The 19986-nt window shown below is 38.6% G+C and overlaps 1 protein-coding gene across 23 annotated transcripts in view; it reads left to right on the plus strand.

Moving 5' to 3' along the window:
• Nucleotides 1–19986, plus strand: part of camk2b1 (calcium/calmodulin-dependent protein kinase (CaM kinase) II beta 1) — an 87049-nt gene that overhangs the window by 20277 nt on the left and 46786 nt on the right. For 13 of the 23 annotated variants that reach the window (XM_053480742.1, XM_053480752.1, XM_053480761.1 and 10 more), the window contains exons 3-6: nt 793–852; nt 2274–2328; nt 3716–3781; nt 16784–16856. In XM_053480742.1, coding sequence (XP_053336717.1) covers nt 793–852; nt 2274–2328; nt 3716–3781; nt 16784–16856 — 254 coding nt within the window. Of the gene's footprint in view, nt 1–792; nt 853–2273; nt 2329–3715; nt 3782–11285; nt 11359–16783; nt 16857–19986 lie in introns of all 23 variants that reach the window. The other 10 variants (XM_053480741.1, XM_053480762.1, XM_053480764.1 and 7 more) reach the window with 1 other exon arrangement.

Here is a 19986-nt window from a genome sequence, read left to right on the forward strand (position 1 = left end):
CTCTGTTGATACAGGATTATAGGAAGCACCGCCGATCTGGGCTCTGCACACTTGCCACATGTAACACTGCTGCGTTCAGCTGGACCTCTGACAACCTGGATCAACCCGAACGTCACTTAATTTCGTCATCCGGCGTCGTCACTCCGCAGGGGCGGAGGTAAAGTGTGTGCGGTCAGTTCTGAAGCAGTGCTGGCTTGCCTCCTGAGGGAAAGAGATTAGTGCTGATGTTGGAAACGTACAGGGATGTAATATGTCAGACATGTCATAATCTCTATTTCTATATGCGAAGACTAATGAGTTACTGTTTTTTACATTGTGCAGTATCTGTCTATTTGTCTTGTTTTCTGTGTCACTGAGACCAAAGCCTTAATCACCTCAGAATTGACAAATTAATAACATATAGGATGAAATCATCACATAGCCTCAACCGAGAGGACTACAGACAGACGGCTGGCGTCTTGTGACCTTTTCCTTCCCTGCAGCGTTAATACATTCATTCTCCTTCAGACACAAAGCCCCTGTCACAGCGCTGTCTCCCCTCAGTCATCCTCTCGCACAGCTCTCTGGCTTTATAAAGACTTATGAATATTATCTTCACTGTGATTACCGCAGCCGTCTCGTACGCCAGATAAAACAGCAACAGAAACCGCACGCAATACAAAGCATCTCAAACGTATTATATCAGCGACAGGGTTTCTGGCTGCGTTTGCGACACAGTTTCATGGCATAATCTCTGCGTTTTATTACTCTGTCTGGCTTGCTAATGCTTTAACATATTTATCTTCTCTGCAGATCATCAGAAGCTCGAACGAGAGGCGAGGATCTGTCGACTGCTTAAGCATCCAAATATTGGTGAGGGAGAAAAAAGAAAAGAAAAAAAGCATGCATAATAAGGGCTTTATTTGTAGTGGTTTCCAAGAAATGAATCAATGTAGAGCTAAAGAAAGAAATTTTAATGGGAAGGTTTAAAAAAAAAAAACATTAGGTATTAAGGGCTTTAATCTGCTTTTAATATGTCTTTCATTAATTAAAAATTAAGTAACGCCTGGTAAGTCAGCTATTCCAGTCATTTCAGCTCATCATTGTCATTAAAAATGATCATGCACAGTTTTATTTCCTATTATAACATTATTATACCTGTATATCTTGTTGACATGTTGATATTAATCATTTTAAGCCTCTTGGAAAGAAAAAAACGATTTTGCACTTTTTCTTCATTACGGAGGCGATTCCACTCATCTCATTTTGAAATTTAAAGCGAGTTCATAACATGGAACAATAAAATATAGTTAGCTTTTTAAACTGCATGATGAAGACAAGATCTCCGGTTCCTAGCTCAGGTACAGCTTACGTAAATGCTGTCATGTGACATACTGATCTTAAAGCGCAACCTTACCGTTTATAGTAAACAACAAATCATAAAGACACTCAAATTTACAGAATGCAGATTGTGCAGTAGCAATCAAATGTTTGGGCACACCTTCTAATTGTATGTTTTTTGTTTACTGATCAAGCCTTGTTAAGCCTTCAACCCACCTTTTGTTTTTTGTTTCAAGAGCAGTATTGTCACGTTTATTCGCAAAAAAAACCCATCAATCACATGAAGACCATCCCAGGAAACCAAGACCAGAATTTACCTCTATTGCAGAGGAGAAGTTCATTTAGAGTTACCAGCCTCAGAAATCAAGATGTATATACAGTAGATGTGATAACCTGGTCATTCTGTACATTCAGGTCATCAGCTGACTTCATTTTATTGCCTCATAACGTTGCTTAGTCTAGATGTCCCCAACTGAAGCAACCCCAGATTATAACACTATTGCCTCCAGAGGATTGTACAGTGCATCTTTTCTCACTCTGACACATCCATAGCTCTGGAACAGTGTCAATCTGAACTCAACAGACCACATGACTTTTCTCCATTGCTCCAACGTCCAATCTTCATGCTCCCTATTAATTAGAAGCCTTTTTTCCTGATTAGTTTTACTAACAAGTGGTTTTCTTATAACCGCACAGCTGTCTAATCCAAATCTCTACACATCAGGCATGAAGAAATGCCCTTAGTTTTACAATTTAACTATGACTCTAACTATGAGCATTATTCCTCCAGGTTTTAATAATGCTTTAGGCAGCTCTTTAACTCAGTTTCAGTAACCACCATGGTTTGCATCTGAAAGCTTAGTTGATATAATGAAACATCATTCTCAGGTTAGAGTTGCATGAAATGTGCCACGTCTATTCATATTGTAATGACAACTTCTTTTGTGTTGTAGTTCGGCTTCATGACAGCATATCAGAGGAAGGATTTCACTACCTGCTGTTTGATCTGTAAGTTTGTTTGTATGTATTACTTGTTGTTCAGACTCTTAAACCCTGGATCATTCACCATCTGATACAAACCCATGTTAGACCCAGAGAGCTGAACATTGTTCACAGACAAGTTTTAGTACACAGACAAGTACAGCACAGTGACATTTTTTTTTTTTTTTTTCGCATATCCCAGATAGGAAGCTTGGGTCAGAGCGTAGGGATATATATGACAATATTATGATAATATGGTAATTTTATTAAGATTATAGTATTGTAATAGACATCATACTTTTTGTGTGTATACATGTTTTTGGTTAACTCTGTAGTGTCAGTTATAATTCAGATCATTTTAATGTTCTAACACATAATCATTTCTATAGTAACAGCTTACACAGATTTATATAAGAAAATAAAGGTTGTTGAGACTAAAGTTATTTATTAGCACAGTGTTTCCCACAGGTCTGAAGTATACTCACAGTCGGCATTACTTGTCAGCACAAAAGCAGTCTACTACATACAACAAATACGCATGACCTTTAACACAATGTTTTGATTTATTTGATATCCCTATTAATTTCACAATTTAGAGATCTAACCTACAAACCCTTCACTTTAGAATCAAGAAATGTTGAATAATCGAATAAAAAAAAAAAACATTTAAAAAATTAAGAGCTAAACACTTTCCGGCATGTGGACACGGCACTGTTTTTTTTGGATCACGTAGCCCTTAAAAACAGGGCAATTTTTAATTTTTTTTTGCATTACTGTGATGAACTCAGTTTTATTTCATTTTAACTATGCAAACATGACTGAGCATAAAACAAAATAAAAAATACAATAAAATAAAAATGGGTCACACAGGCAAAGAAATAACACAGATTCATAAGATCGTGTGTTCTATTGTTTTTATGACAAATTGCTGTGGTATAAGAGGACTAAACCTTTTCCTGTTTTATTGGAAAATAATAATAACCTTGGATGAAACTTTTCGTCTCTGTCAGTGAAACACCACGTTATTATTGATTATTGATGGATTCTGATGGATACCAGTCTTCTGATGTTTGACCTGTACCTCTATACAGACGCTAAAGAAGCTTATGGAAATTTTCGAGCTTTGTGTGTTGCTCTGTATTATTCCAGCTTGGCCCATTTTCCCTATTAATCCGCGAAGCATGATTTCATCATTTTGTTACATCTTACACGATGTGGAAGAGGCAGAGTGGGCTAGAAGGTGTTGTTGAAGATGATGAGACTCTCTTAGAATTGTCATAGCGGGTTCTGTTTCCATGGAAATGATGCTGAGCTGTTGCGTGGGTGCGTAGTGTTAGTGTGTATGAGTGTATATGGATGCTGGAAGCATGTGTGAGTGAGCTTCGCGCTAACCGATACTCTTTTTGCTCTGCAGGGTGACAGGGGGAGAGCTGTTTGAAGACATTGTCGCCAGAGAGTACTATAGTGAGGCTGACGCCAGGTACGCAAAGCTGTCCTGCGCTAGCTTTTTTGTCTCTATATCTCTCCTCAGCCGTTGTTGTTGTGATGCCTTTCTCTCTTTCTCTTCCTCTCTCTCTTTCTCTCTCTATCTGTGTAACGTTTCTCTTGTTTTCCCCTCGTTCTCTCTCCTCCATTGTTCACCACGTCTGTTTCTACCCCTGGTTGCACACATTTTACTACTTTACACAGATTTGGGCGTGCGCCTACATAATCAAAGTCCAAAACGCACACACACACACTGCGGATATGCACAGAATGGAGTTAGATGGAGTGGATTTTGTGATTTGGCCCCAATCTAGTTCGGGAAGCTCATGTTCAGGAATGGTGTTGACCTGTATTTGTTCATGCAAGCTTTCCTTTCTATGTAGAGTCCATTGCAGAATCATGGACCGAACATTAAATTGATTATTTATTTCTCAATTTCTATCTTTCTTATTCTCTCCTCATTGACCTTTCTCTCTCTCTCTCTCTCTTTTTTTTTTAAACACTTGCCCCACCAACTTTGTGTCAATGCTTGCTGAGGAGCCAGATTTTTTTTTTCAACCAGTTTGAAACCCGAACTAGTGTTAAATTAGATGTACAAGTGTAAAACTATAAATCTTTTGCATGGACAGATTTTTTGCCCTACATGTGTAGTGCACACTACTTTTTTCCTGACCCAATACAAATAGGGCTCAGTAGAATGACTGTTATCAATGGATCAAAAACATATTTTTTAAAATCAGGTAAACGCAGGTATGTGCACAAGCACAGACACAATCACACACTACTATAATTTGTAAACACCAATCAGCACTGCATATCTTTGGACTGTGGAAGGAAACCAAAGTACTCAAAAGAAACCCACCAAGATCATGTAAACTCCATTTATACAGACGAGATTCGAACCCCCAACCCTGAAGGTATGAGTCAACGGTGCTGAATGCTTAGTCACTGTGTTGCCACAGTTATATCGAGAGAAAATAACGACACTAACTGTACTTATCGAAAATGTTGGACGATGACTTGATAATATTGGTGATGTGTTTGGTCAAAATCACTACATTGGAGTGTTGAATTTAAAAAAATATGAATTAGGTGATAAGGTCTTTGAATTCATACAGATTTTTGGTGATTTGTAAACATAAAATTCCTATTTGGCGCTCTTTTGTGGCACAACTTAAAAGCTTTTAAGATGCTATAAAGTTAAATCTCGACAGTACCACAGCAAAGACATCAAAATTGATGATGCTTGCTCTGATCAGTAGAGCTGTGACTCCTAGCTAGACCGTTTATTCAGTTCAGTTCAACTTTTGGACTATAGCACTTGTAGCACTAATGTTTATTATCTAAGTTGGGAATGCCAATTAACCTAATCTGCATGTCTTTGAACTGTGGGAGGAAACCGGAGTACTCGGAAAAAACTATCATGTCTCATACACAATTTTTTTTCCCTGTCAGTCTTTTGTGCCATACAGTAAGTCTTCTACATACGAACATTAGAGATACGAACAATATGTTCGTGCACAGCTTTACTAATGGGTAACCAACTAGTAATGGGTCTTTGTAAGCTCACGTACTGTATGCTGCAGAAGGCAAACAGTGCTTTATTACAAGTGTATAACAGTGCCCTGTGATGTAAAAGTTTAACAGCTTCATGTACTTATGGGCAGTGTTGGGGGACGTTACTTTTTAAAGTAACTAATTACATTACAAAATTACTGTCTTTAAAAAGTAATCAGTTACATTACAGCGTTACCTTCTGGTAAGAGTAACTAGTTTGAGTACTTTTTCATTGCAGAAAATAAAAACTCCTTTGTGATTCCAATGCATGTTGTTTTAGTCAAGACCTTTATAATTATTCATCACTCAGCGAAGTTTGGCCCATAATCTGTTAACTACGAATACCCCTATCTTACCTACGCAGTTTCACGCGGTTGCCGTAAGTACGGTTCATCATGATTCACCGTGAGTTTTGCCATTGTGATTGGGTTTCCATCTTTCCCGCGTCGGTTCTCACATTGTCAAACCGCATAGGTGAGATAGGGGTATAACAGCAGGAATAACAGAGGGAGGCAGGTTTTAGGGGCGGGGCTTGTAGGACGACTTTCACACACACACTTAACGGATTGGGAATCATTGCTGTCTGGCTCACGGATTACATACATTTTCTAAATAACGGATAAAATTTTTGAAAAAATAACTAAATAACTGAGTACTTAAATGGTGGACCTAACGCGTTACATAAAAAAAAAAAAGTCATCCAAGTACTCTAACGCGTTACACCCAACAATGTACTGTAGGTTCAGGAGAGTTAGCTAGCAAGTGGAAATTGGCAAAACCAAATTGTATTAAAGATTAGGCTTTGTTATGCTAAATATGGATTGACAGTAGACACTGGCTCTGAAACCAGCAGTGGCACGATGTCGGTGGAAAAGGGCTTACTTTCATTCCTTCACCCATTTTATTTACCACACACACACACACACACAAACACGCAACATGTGTACAACAAAACAATCCTTTTCACTACATGAATAAATGTGTGCACATTTGATGACCTTTAAATTATTCTGTGTGTGTGTGAGTGTGTGAAGGGCTGTTGTGTTATGGCATACCTACTGCAGGTTGCACATACAGGTGGTCTGGAAGAACGTAATCTCATAGCATTCTGCGTACCTCATGATAGTGCCTTATGCTAGTCACGCAAACAGTCTTCCACTCATCACGTAACCTGAGTCTTTTCTGTTTTTAAAGCCCTTGGACACGCGCAGTAATTTATTTGTTTTGAATCAAACGTTCTTCACTTAAATTCTGTCTGAATAAACCAAGAAAATGAGTCGGTGCTGATTTCCTATGCATGCTGTGTGTTGTGCGGAGAAAGCAGAATATTTTGGCATGCAAGACACAAGAGCAAAGGCAGAGGACTGAGCCGAACTGCAACAGGAGTACAAAGTCTTCTTGATATACAAAAAGGTCGTTCAAGGGTTTTTATTTCCATTTTATTCTTTTATCTTTCTTTTAGGGGTGTATTTTTAGTGTCTTTTAAAAGAGAATGATAAAATAATATCAAATTTGCATTAGGTACAGTAAATGAACATCGGGTCAGAAAGCATTCTTAATATATAGGATGTAGTTTATATCTTTTAATTGTTAGTTAGTTAGCCCCGAACGAGCAATCTGATTGGATGAGAGAGATTCCAAGAGTGGTGATAACAGACAGTGACAGCACAGGGACGTTTAATTAGCATGGATAAAGAGGGAATCATTTAAAAGAGGACACACCTGATAAGGTTGCCTTCTAAAAAATTGCTTCGAAATATTCCTGTAATTGACATGGAATCTGTTCTTAAATTACCACTACAAAGCTAACTAGTTTCTAACACAAGGCTTAATCCCAAATTCCCATGATTTATTCTCTGTATATTTTGGCTACATAGTACCGGTAGTACCTGGTGCAAACCATCTACATCAGTTGTACATTACACGATTCAAGGATAAATCAATATTGCTCCAAATATTAAAAAAAACACTCTTTATATGAAATATTAAAAAGTTCCACTAACTTAATAATCTTAGTTAAAGACAAAAAGGTATGAGGTATCTCCTCCCAGTGTATCCTGGCTAACAGTTCATACAGGAGGTGTTTCAGTGGCTGATTTCAGAATAGGTTGGTTCGAGTTCGGATACACTTTACTTATCGCCGCAGGGTCTATACTTCAAAGCAGAAATGCTCTCTCTGTCTGTGTAGGTGAAATTCGATTTAGTGGCTCGTTATCTGTTTGGTCATTTGGTATTTGCAGTAAGTTACCTCATTGCCTGCTGAGGATGTTGTGAAATTAAATTCAGCTGAAATATGGAATGCGATGCCATGTGCCAAAAAGCACTAAAGATGATAGGTATCAGGCATGTGTTTGGCAGAACACATGGTGAGAGGGGTGTGTGTGAAAGGTTAGTTTTGCACTATTAATCACAAGCGGTTATATACTTAGACTGTACGTCTGTGGGGAAAATCACACGTAGGAATTTATTAAAAATGTTTAAGGTAAAAAGATGACATACAGTATATGCAGCCTTAATGCTAGCTAATATATTGTTTTTGATTGCTTTAAATCAAATGCTGGATCCCAAATAGTACATAGACGTACATAGATTATACATAGATCATTAGCCTGTGGTCAAAATAAATGATGTGTACTTAACAAGGATGGATTTGGAATCTTGTTTCTGGTTTTAATAAATTAAATTTAAAACAACGTTGCATCCTGCATTCTATTTGGAAAAACATCTCCCTCAGGAAACTGATGCAGTGTTGACTCTGACAGGATGTATAAGGTCTTATTCATTCGATGAAGCACCCACTTCGCTTAGCGTGTCCTGTAGCTTTCCCTCGAGCCTGTGTCAGATTAGTAGGCAGAGACATTCAGGGTCATGGAGTAATCCCGGCCCAGACAAGCATGAGGCTGTAGGTATAACCAAAACTAATCTGATAAATTTAAAGGGCAATACAAATAGTTAGAATTTGGATAAAATCCTAAAGATCTCAGAAAAGATATCGAACACTATTACACCATTAAACTCAATCAAGCTAGCTAAATGCTGAATATATTCAACATTTTTATAAACTATTACTTTATAAATTAGGTAAAGCATAGGCGAGAAAAGCCTTAGAGTAGCAGTGTTAACTTTAAAATTAATGAAGTATCTGTATTTACGAGTCAAAGCCACCTCACATTTAAGGGCATTGATAGTTGAAAGGTAACCACCAACTGTGCCCAAATGTCCACCAAATGTCTTGGGCCGATTTCACATCGGGAATCGTTTCCAAGAAAACTTGACCCTCAAAGTTTGGTTCATTTTAATCAGTAAGGACACAAACATTCCAGGCTTGGGAACCGCGCTCAAATTCGCTTGAAGAGGTGGTCTCGGGTACGGAACAAATTAGACATGGAATCCAACCGTGAACTGAGGTAGGTCACTTATGCTTACAGGATTTTGGCAGATGCTTTTGTCCAGAGTGACTTATATTTTTATCTCTATATACATTTGAGCAGTTGAGGGTTAAGGCCATTGCTTAAGGTCCCAACAGGGGCAATTTATTGATCGTGGGGTTTGAATTGGACTTTCAGAACAGTAGCCCAATACCTTAAACAGTGAGCTACCCATGACCTTATAATCGCTGTTCAGACACAACTTGTGTTTAATGTGTTTCACAAACCAATTAGGTGCATACTGCCACCTGCTGTATGGGAGAGTGTATATGCAAGCGTCTCCGAGAACGGAGAGCAAAAATAATGTGAAACCTAGCCAGCGGGGGAGTGGCGAGGGGGGCGAGCAATCATTCCTGGCCATGGTCAAATAAATTATACCTAATGTGAAAACATCCTTAGGCACCTGATGTTTTTCTTTTCTGTTGTGTTTTTAAATAAATGTTTATGACTGCATTATTAAGTCAGTACACAAACATTTCTGATTTCCTAACATTAGTATTTGAGCAACATATTTGAATCCTAGAGAAAAATAGCTGTAGGCCAGAAAAGAAAGCAGCATATTATGTAAGAGACCACAGACAAAAAATAAAAATAAAGCATCTGGGTTTTGCGTGACAAAGGAAGCAGGTGCGACAAAGTTCTCAGAAGGACTGTGGCTGGTTCTGCAGGATGTTCAGTGAAACTAAGCAGCTCATTTCCGTATAAAACTTCACAAATTGTACCTAAGATTATATTTTAAGCAAAATGTTCTCACAAGACTTTTACACTGTACTGTATGTAATGGTCATAACGTGGGGCGGAGCTACAGGTTCAGCCCAACTGACTTTAACTTGTAGAGGTGGTGCCATGATTTAACTGATTACAAGTGTGTTTATTTTAAGGCAGTGGTTCTCAAACATTTTCTTTTAATCCCCACTTAAGGGGGTGGGCGAATTTTCAAGCCCCACTTGTCAACAAAATGATAACAAAAACGGCCAAGTGTACTATTTATTGAAATAACAATTTCTAAAGCAATAAGATCAAATAACACCAAGTTTAAAACAGATAAAACAGTATCTGTGTCTCTTTTCTATTTACGTGACTCTTCGTCTCATCTCTTCTCTTTCACATTCACTCTCTCTGAGGACAAGAGAATGAGAGAGTTAGAGAGGGGAAGATGGAGTAAGAGGGAGAAACTAGGTCTTCAATTAACTATTGTAATTAGGGCTTCATCTGTCTGCTCTCTCTCTCTCTAAATGTGTTAGACAAGTTATTATGTCACTCATGCCTCGATCACTCTCCCGAATGTGCCTCCTTTTGTCAGGTATGTGGTGACAATACAGTTCTGTGCAAATGTCTTGAGCCACCCATCATATCTTCATATTTTGCTTCCATAGAGCCAGAATTCCTTGTATGATTAATGTAGTCTTGAAAATAATTAGCTCTCCAGGACTTCTATGTCTCATTTTCAGTCCGATACTTGGACTGAAAATTAGTTTCAAAAGGATGTTATTGTTTGTTAAGCCACACAGTGACTTATGAATCACTCAAGGTTAAAAAATCATCTAACTTGAGGAATGAAACAGTAACAAACAGGTACACATGATCAGGCCAGTATACTGCTGATGCTGAACACTGAGTGGTTGCTGCTGAGGTTTGTACACAAATAACCAATTTCTAAATTGTATCTAAAGGCACTTCGCAGCATGTCTCAGTAAAACATTTGTTCCCAGTTCTTTCATTTAAGATACATTTACGTTTAATTTAATTTAATTGAATAGAGAATAAAAATTTTACACAGGACTGTACATTTTAATTTGACATCAGGTCGACAAAGTGTTGTCACTATGGCTGTACAGTGGAACCTTGGATTACGAGCATTGATAATTAACAATAAAGTATGTAGCATTTGTATGTATATGCAATATGTATTCTCAAGTTTAATGTGTGTGTGTTTGAGTGAATTTTGGTACAGAAAATGGTTACACGTGTATGTCTTTTTGAATCCTAATCCTCTATGCGCGCACACACACACACACACACACACACACACACACACACACACACACACACACACACACACACACACACACACACACTGTTTATAATCAGCTCATTTCTCTTACTCCTCATTTATTTCCGCATCACCCTGTCCTCTATTCTCTCTCACCTTTCTCTCTTTTCAGTCATCTCTCTCTCTCTCTCTCTCTCTCTCTCTCTCTCTCTCTCACTGTTGTAAGCTTGTCAGGCTGGGTGCTGTTGCCAGTTGTGTCTCATCATGTTAAAAATGTTTTGTCTCTTCACCACCTCCACATTCACTCGTTCTTTTTTTTTTCTTCCCCCTTCTAATCTTTCACTTCCTTCTTCACTGTTCTTCTCTCACTCTCACCATCCCTATGTCTTTCATTTCACTCCGTTCCACTTCTTAATTTCATCACTGTGCACTGCTTCATTTTTCTTTTTTCACATCTCCATCCCCACACCTCTACTTTTTTTTCCATTTTTCTCCTCTCCCCCTTTTTTTTGTCTTCACAGTCACTGCATCCATCAGATTCTAGACAGTGTCAATCACATTCACCAACATGACATAGTGCACAGGGACCTGAAGGTCAGTATGTTGCCCACTCACATCCTGCTCTGCCCATGTCTGTCTTTTTGTCTGTCTGTCTGTCTGTCTGTCTGTCTCTCTGTGGGTCTTGCCTGTCTATATGTCAGTGGCATCATGAGCTTTTGTTCTTGCATCGCCTGCTCCCCAACCCAAATCCTTCCCGCTATTCTTATTCTGCACATAAGTTCAGCTTGTCTTTCTTAGAGTGTAGTCAAGGATTATAGATAGTATTTATTTATTTATTTATGTATTCATAGGATGATTATTTACCCCAATAATTATTGTGTGGCTTTGGTTTGATGTGTATTTTGTGACACGTGTGTTGCTTTTCTGCACCGCAACATATAAGCTGATTTTCTATGATGTGTATAAAAGTAGTTAAAAATAAACAACAAAAAAATTTAGACAAGGTACCCTCTGACATAGTCATGACACAATTTAAAAATAACATTCTAAAAAAAAAATATATATATATATATATATATATATATATATATATATACACACACACACACACACACACACACACAAAATGTATATGCACTTCAAGAAAAGAAAAACAGTATGATGTATATTATATTAATTTAATATTAATAGTATCATGTTATCATATTATATCCACCATTGTTTAACATATGGCAATAAATTTAGTATTGAAATATTTATATAATATATACATATTATAATTATTAATATATATATATATACATATAAATATATATAATTTTATATGGAAAAAGTTTTTCTTTTCCTGAAGTATGTATACATATTCTAGGCTGACTAAATATATTATTATTATTATTATTATTATTATTTATCAATTTATATTATTTATTTATTTATTTTTATATTTGTTTTTAGGGTTGTGGATCTGCAGCATAATCACATTTCTAAATATATTTTAAGGTTTTGTACTGTATATACACTCACCAACTACTTTATAAGGAACCACCCCTGTTCATGTGTTTATTCATGCAGTTATCCAGTGTGTCATGTGGTACAGTCATAAGATTAAGTTATTGTTTACATCACATCTCAGAATTACGGTGAAGGAATGTAATCTTAGTAGTTATGTTGACACGGACAGTATTACTTCAAATCCGATTGAAATCATCCTAATAAGAAAATGCAGTTCAACTGTTTACATGGATGCTGAACTGAACATTTTATTCTTTTATTCTATACTGTTTATCCTGGACAGGGTCATGGGGGGGCCTGGGGGTCCCAGGAGACTTTGGGCACAAGGCAAAATCTGGAAACGGCAATTAGTCTAATGTTCATGTCTTCGAAAACTAGCGGAAACACATCGTTAATAAGGAAGAACGTCCAGAAAGTTTTGAGCTAACAAAAAAAAATCGTTACAACTGTGGCGAACAGAAAAGCATCTCAAAACATATTGAAACTTAAGGGTGACGGGTTACAGCAGCTGAAGACCACATCAGGTTTTAGTTTTCTTGGTCAAAAAGACTAAAATCTAAGGCTACAATCTGAGGGTATGGTTTTACTTTACACGGATAAATGGGGAAAAATAAATAAATTCTGGTGCTGTGTCTAATGTGTTTAGGTTGAGTGAGCTTACATCGTTGATGTGTGATGTGAAGCTGGTGATATGAAGGATTATTACTATTTATTTTTTTTTGCATTGTGCTTGTCTAAGAAGATAATTGCATGAAAGAACAGGTGAATAAAGTGATTGCTGAGTGTATTTCTTTCTTTGGTCTCGGACCACATTCACTCCCTCGCTGTCCCACTGTTAAATAATTTCCTGGGTGGAATGGGGAAGGTGTTACACGTCCACAAAAGGAAGCCTTTAGGAATACGTCTCTTGCTTGATCTCTCACTTAAGTTACCCACAGGATTCAAATCATTACGAGAGTCTGATGTTTGTCTTTTATGAAATCTTTATCGTCTTACATCGTTGTTAGTAATGATGGTCCTTGCAGTCCTGTGCAGTTTTGTGGGCAGTAATTGTTTTCTATTTATAACGTATAAATGTCCCTGAGAGCCTGTTCTTGTCCGTGTGTGTGAAGTTATTTATAGAGTCGGTCCGGAGTCTGTGGCTGACACGGGCATAGGCCACCGTGAAAGCTTTTACCGAATACTACCGCCGAGGTTACAACCTGACACAGTAACATTTGCGGCGGCACCCTAAAGACCTCTCTCCCAGCAGGCCACGCTGCTCAACAGCTGACAGTGGGGGAGGTGACGAGCGGTTATATACACACACATATTCGCACTCGCTCTCACACTCACATTTGAAGTCCAATGTTCATGCGTTCACATTTCAGCATCTTCACATAAGGACAAGCTTGGGGCACGCTGCCTCATTTTAAATATGTACATACGGTGTGTTAATTGATATCAATTATCTCTTACACACACACACACACTACATATCCACAAGCTCACTCTCATTAAGTCAATTTAGTTTTTCTAGACATGCTGGAACACACGTTATCTCTCTATTGCTAACACACACACACACACACACATATGCCATTATCTGACCTGCACAGAATTTACTTACTGGAAGAGACAGAGACTCTGATTTATTTCCCTGATCTTTACTGTCATGCCACTCACAGTAAACCAGAGCACGTACACACACACACACACACACACACACACACACACACACACACACACACACACACACACACACACACAAAATAGTATCTACCACAGCACACATGCGCAAGATTCCATCCGACACTTTCCGAGTCTTTATCTGTTCACATTTTCGAGTGCCTTCACAATTTCTTTTTCACATCGCACTTCAGCATTTCCTAATAATTCCTAAATCCCCACCTCCTCTTGCATTAGGAATCAGCTAATTCCCACAATCATGGCCCTCAGATTATTATTTTTTTAAGCCCAGCACTCACCCCGTGTCATCCTTCCACCCCCCCTCCTCCCTCCTTCTCCGAAAAAGTCTATAATCTACATCTCTCTGCGCTATAGCACCCTCTACACAGGGCCATGACGACATGCTGCCGTCGCTTAGCAACCGGCCCTCATGCATGCAATGCGTTGCTGCTGCCTCACATAGCGCATGCACTCAACCTCCCACACGTGCGCACACATACACACACACACACACTAATAAAAAGTGCTCACATAGACACAAAATCACGGGAACATCACATGATCGTGTTTCCAGTATGTGTATTAATATATCTATCTGGTTCAGCATAGATATATGTCGACCTCAGCATAGATTGTATCCATCTCCCTCTGTTTGTCCAAGTTTTCTTATGTAACTGTGTGAATTTTTCACAAGGGGAAAGACAAGAAATTGTTTTGTTTCTTTGTATACTAGTGAAGTTATGGTTCTGTTGCTCTGTCCCTAAATAGGGGCCTTATTAACACGATTTATGTACTGAACTACAGAGCTGACAGACGTAGAGCATAGATTGGAAGAAAAGAGGCGCGATTCTCCACAGACACACACACTGCCTTGCCTTTCAGTTTTAGTTAATGCCGTATCACTAAACGTATTTTTGTGTGTAAGTTTAAACCCCATCAACTGGATAAATCTCAACACATCAAAATCTAGTGGAAAGTCTTGCCAGAAAGGCGAACATTAATACCAGGGGTGTTCAAGTCAAACCGGAAGTTGTGATCAATTTTTTTCGTGAAATGTACTGTATAAAAGCACAGTAAGGTGACCAGGACATACTTTACACTACCGCTCAAAAGGTTAAGATCACCTGCAAATTTCTTTATTTTTGTTTTTATGATTTATTTTCTATATTCAACAACAATACTGGGAATTTCAAAACTATAGAATTAGGGAATTATTTAACAACAACAACAAAAACAATTGTTTTTTATAAGACATAGTGTTATTTTAAGACATGAAGGTCGGCTGTTCTGCAGTAGTTTCTTTCAAGAACAGTATCGTGTCAAGTGCATTTGCAAAACCCATCGAGCACCATGATGAACCTGGCTCTCATGCAGATCATCCCAGGAAAGCAAGATCAAAATTTACCTCTGGTGCAGTAGAGAAGTTCACCAGCTTTAGAAATCAATAATTAACAAACAACTCCTCGGATTTGAGCTGTTACGAAGGCTTTACAGACCATGAGTAGTAGATACATCTCAATATTAACTGTTCGAAGGAGATTGTTGCATATTTTGGACATCTTCAGCATTGCTTTACAGTGTAGATATAGGAATAAAAGAAGAAAGAAAAAAAAAGGACCATGGAGTTAAAAATTATCCCAAACTTTTGAGAGAAGAAGTTCTCAGAGAATGGAATGTTTGATCTTGGACAGTTGGCAGCTTGCGGGCGAGACACATCTGTCTGTGGGAACTGTACACACAATCATTCACCAACACCACTTGCACACTACAAGAACTGAGCTGGGATTTATGACCCTATATAGTCCTGACCTTATGCTAAACAATTTCCACTTTTGAAGTTAATAAATGAGTTTCTGGGAGGCCATTATTTCAGACTTGAAGCAGGCGGTCTGATCATGGCTCCTAAAGACCGTAACTCTATCTAAGCACTAATAAAACACTGGCATAAGTGCATTAGTGTAGCAGGAAATTATATAGAGAAATAAGTGTGTCCTGTTATTCTGCACAACCAAAAGTCTCGCTTTTACTTGAATGCCCCTTGTATAACCGGAAATCTGGAATTGGATATCCAAAAAGATCATATCTGTTTGGTGCTTAATTTGTTTCGTACCCTTCTATGTGGAAATTAAGTTGTGTAGGTGAAATTAAACAATTAATTAACAATATACAAATAGGGATGCACAGATACCAATGTCAGGATCAAGTATCTGTCCGACACTGCTCTCATTTACTCGTTTTTCCACTCGTAAAACTGTTTAGATACAGCAGAGTTGGACACTCACTACGCGAGTTCACTACTACTCTTTCCTCCTTTTTCATGTCACTGTTGGAAACTTTTATGAGGGGACGAAGTGAAACTATCTTTTTTTCTAGGCTGGGAAAAAAAAAACACCCTGAGAGTAAACTGTGGGAAACGCAATCAGGTCAGCATGTGTTCTGTCCTCACCAAGTTTTTAATGCCAGCAAGTAAAAGTATAGTTATTTAATACTTGTACTGGCACAAAGTGGTATCAATGCATCCTTATGTACACATAATGTATTTGCTAAAGGTCTGTTGTAGATCATGTGACCACTTTGCCATGTCATATCTGACTGGTTTTTTATATTAGGACAAATATAACTCATGTTAACATGGCTTCCTGCACTAGTAAACCACATCAGCAGCGTCAGAATCGAGTTTCTTTTTCACGTTTGGAAGGCAAGAGCTTTTGTGTCTGCAGTGATCAACCCTACCCTTCCACCCCCCCACCCCCAATCCCAAATACCCAAAACCCCCTTGCCTGTGCACGGGACTGTAGCGCTGCTCAGACTAACATGCGCCCCTGGTGTTTGCATGCAGTCATTGCATCCAGCAGATCCTGGAGGCGGTGCTTCACTGCCATCAAATGGGCGTGGTGCACCGAGACCTGAAGGTAAGTGACAGGTGTCATGTCGTCGTATGCTGAATAATGTGTGAGCAAGGTGTGTGTGTGTGTGTGTGTGTGTGTGTGTGTGTGTGTGTGTGTGTATGGGAATGGGAAGAGTGCTACTAGAAGTGGAAAAGTAGCCATCACTATAATGGCTGTACAGCTTCTTTTAGAGATTTTATTAACTGATAAACATGACATACTGTAATTAAAACACAAATCAGAATTATGAGTCCTGATTGGCCAGGAGACTCAACCGGGTAGTATCTGAAAGGATAGGGAAAGGTGGTTAAAAGTTCTGCTGCTTTCTGCATTGCAGTGATTTAACCAATGACCCTGTCCCTGAAAAGCAAATTATTGCTTGGTGTGAATTCCATTAACGTCCATATTGTAGATACCAAGAAAAGATTTCCCTTCCTTTAGTAACATAAAAATGTAACCACCATTTGAAAGCTATTTACTATTCATTCTAAATGAACTACAAATTCTCATCAAGTAGTACAGAGAGAGCCAGCACAGACAGCAGAATCACAGACCAATCATAATACCCAGGTTTTCACTGAAAATTTGTGACCTCTGACCCTTCCTGACATCCAGTGTGCATTATTTAAACCAACTTAAGCAGCTTTCGCCCTGCTTCGCATCACCATGCAGCTTCAGTCAGACAGGAGGTGAAGCATAACGCGTACCGTTAATGGTTCTGAACTTTTATCAAAACTAAAAACACTAATGTGAGGAGACAGAAATTTCTACAGTACCAGTCAAAAGGTTGGACATTCTAGGACAATACTTTTTTTTCTAACTGAAATAACACAAATGCCATTGGGTAATTAAGTAACAACATTATTCGGCTAAACATTTCTTGCAAGAACAATATGGTCAAGTGCATTTGCAAAATACCGTCAAGCACCATGATGAAACTGGCTCTCATGAAGACCATCACAGGAAGGCAAGACCAAAATGAACCTCTGCTGCAGAGGGGAAAATCATTTAGAGTCACCAGCCTCAGAAATCACCAATTAAAGGATTTAGGGTCGTTATGAAGGCTTTACAGAGCATAAGTAGCAGAAACGTCTCAATATCAACTGTTCAAGGGAGATTAATTGCATATTTTGGATGTAGAAAGAAAAGAAAACTCAGGAAAGACCATAAAATTAGAAGGTTTGTGCAAACTTGATTGGTAGTGAAAGTTTGTATTTGGGTCTCCTGGTATAGTTGCATATTTTGAACAAGAGTTTCCTAAGCTTTTGGTTGTGTTCCTTTTTAAATCTTTGTCCCAGACGTTTAATCTCCACTCTTGTGGAACGAGCTAGTCGCATTCGGTTAAACACATATTTGAAAGCATTAAACACACACACACACACACACACCACACGTGGCTTAAGTGTGATGCGTCATTGTTTAGTTTGCCAGTCAGGTCCCCTGAGTGCAGGGGCCACTCCGGTTTCACGCTATCGATGTCTGCTTAAATTGGAGTGCCCTTTTGAACAGAGGCCTGTGACTCCTACTCTTGGTAGTAGGAATGCAGCAAGAGCAGCCTCCACAGGAATAAGAGATCTGTTCCGTTCCAGTACACATTCTCACACACACACACACACATTCACATACAGAGTGTTATGCTGAGCTGCAGCAGGATGTGTTACTCACACACAGTAAATCTTTCTGAACTAATCTCAGTCAAAGTGAGCAAAACCCACTCAGCAAGTTGGGAGTCTTTCAGTGACTTCTTGTGCGTGAGTCATTGTTTCTGTGTGCGCGCGCGTGTTTGTACATACAGTATAGCCGAGGAAGGAAATCGAACCGTTGTGCAGTTCGGAGACGAGTAAAGGGAGGCAGATTTTCTTCCAGATTTGCGTGCTCCCTAAGGACACGGCGCAGTTCAGAATTCCTCCTACAATCCAGCCTTAAGACTTGGAGGAGCTCAATGTGTTCTGGCACTCGGCAGTGCTGGCAAGGCTGACCTCTCAGAAATAATGCTGCACTTAAGATATGGGATATGACCCCACTGTGGTCAAATAAATACAAGGAACCGTTCGGTTTTTCGGAAAGAAAATTTTGGCTTAATCTTAACATGGCCAGAATTCTGGAGCCCATGGAGTTTAGGATCGTGCCAATGATTTACCAGTTTTATAAAGTAGCAGAAAAGAAATACAGCGCAAATGATACACAAAGAGAAACTTCTGTCTGCTCTCTTTTTCATACATGAGCTCACAGCCATCCACTACTGTATAGGGTTGCCTTGATTGACAAGAGAGAGAGAGAGAGAAAGTAAGAGAACATGCCCCTCCCACCCAGAGAGCACAGCTAATTTTGCCCTGTTGCTCCCCTCCATGAATGGCTGCGGCATTGTCAGGATTTTTGCGCATGATCTCACGACCATATTTGTTATTTCCTTCTCTTCCACGCCTCATTTCCACATTGGTACAAAGTGGAAGCTAGATATATGCTCTAGATGCAATCTACAACATCTACAGTACAACATACCAAAAAATAAATAATTTATACATTTTTATGACAACAAAAAATGTCCGAAAGCCACCAAAAAAGTTTGTTTGATTATTATTGCTGAGCATATTGTAAAAAAAAAAAAAAAGACAAGTCATGATTTAAGATTAGACATGATCACAATATTAGTCAGCAACACGCTTCATTTCCATTATTTATTAGCTGCTTCAGGGTTTAGCTCTAGTGCAAAAATACAGAAGCAAGCGTTAGAAAGCATTTCTTGGTGACGTTTCACAGAAATCCTCAACCTTTCCACCTGCAATACAAAGAAGGTAAAAGGAGTTCCATAGGTAGTAGTGAGCAGAATCCCAAACCCCTGCAATGCAGAAAAACATGACATTTTAAACCGCAGTAGCACCTTTTGTTGAAAGATGTGAATATACTGTAGATTGGTCTGAGGTACTGTTATATGACAGTGTGTGTGTGTGTGTGTGTATATATATATATATATATATATATATATATGTATATGTATGTATGTGTTTGTGTGTGTGTGTGCATGCATGTGTTATGCACAGTGTATCAGAGAGTCCTAAGGGAGACAGTATGTTATTAGTATCTGTCAGTGAGCGAGAATAACGAGGCTAGCTAATCTGGGTCACACACACACACACACTCTCACACACGGTTG

The sequence above is a fragment of the Clarias gariepinus genome, chromosome 21 (genome assembly GCF_024256425.1).
Source record: "Clarias gariepinus isolate MV-2021 ecotype Netherlands chromosome 21, CGAR_prim_01v2, whole genome shotgun sequence".
In the NCBI taxonomy this organism is placed as follows: Eukaryota; Metazoa; Chordata; class Actinopteri; order Siluriformes; family Clariidae; genus Clarias; species Clarias gariepinus.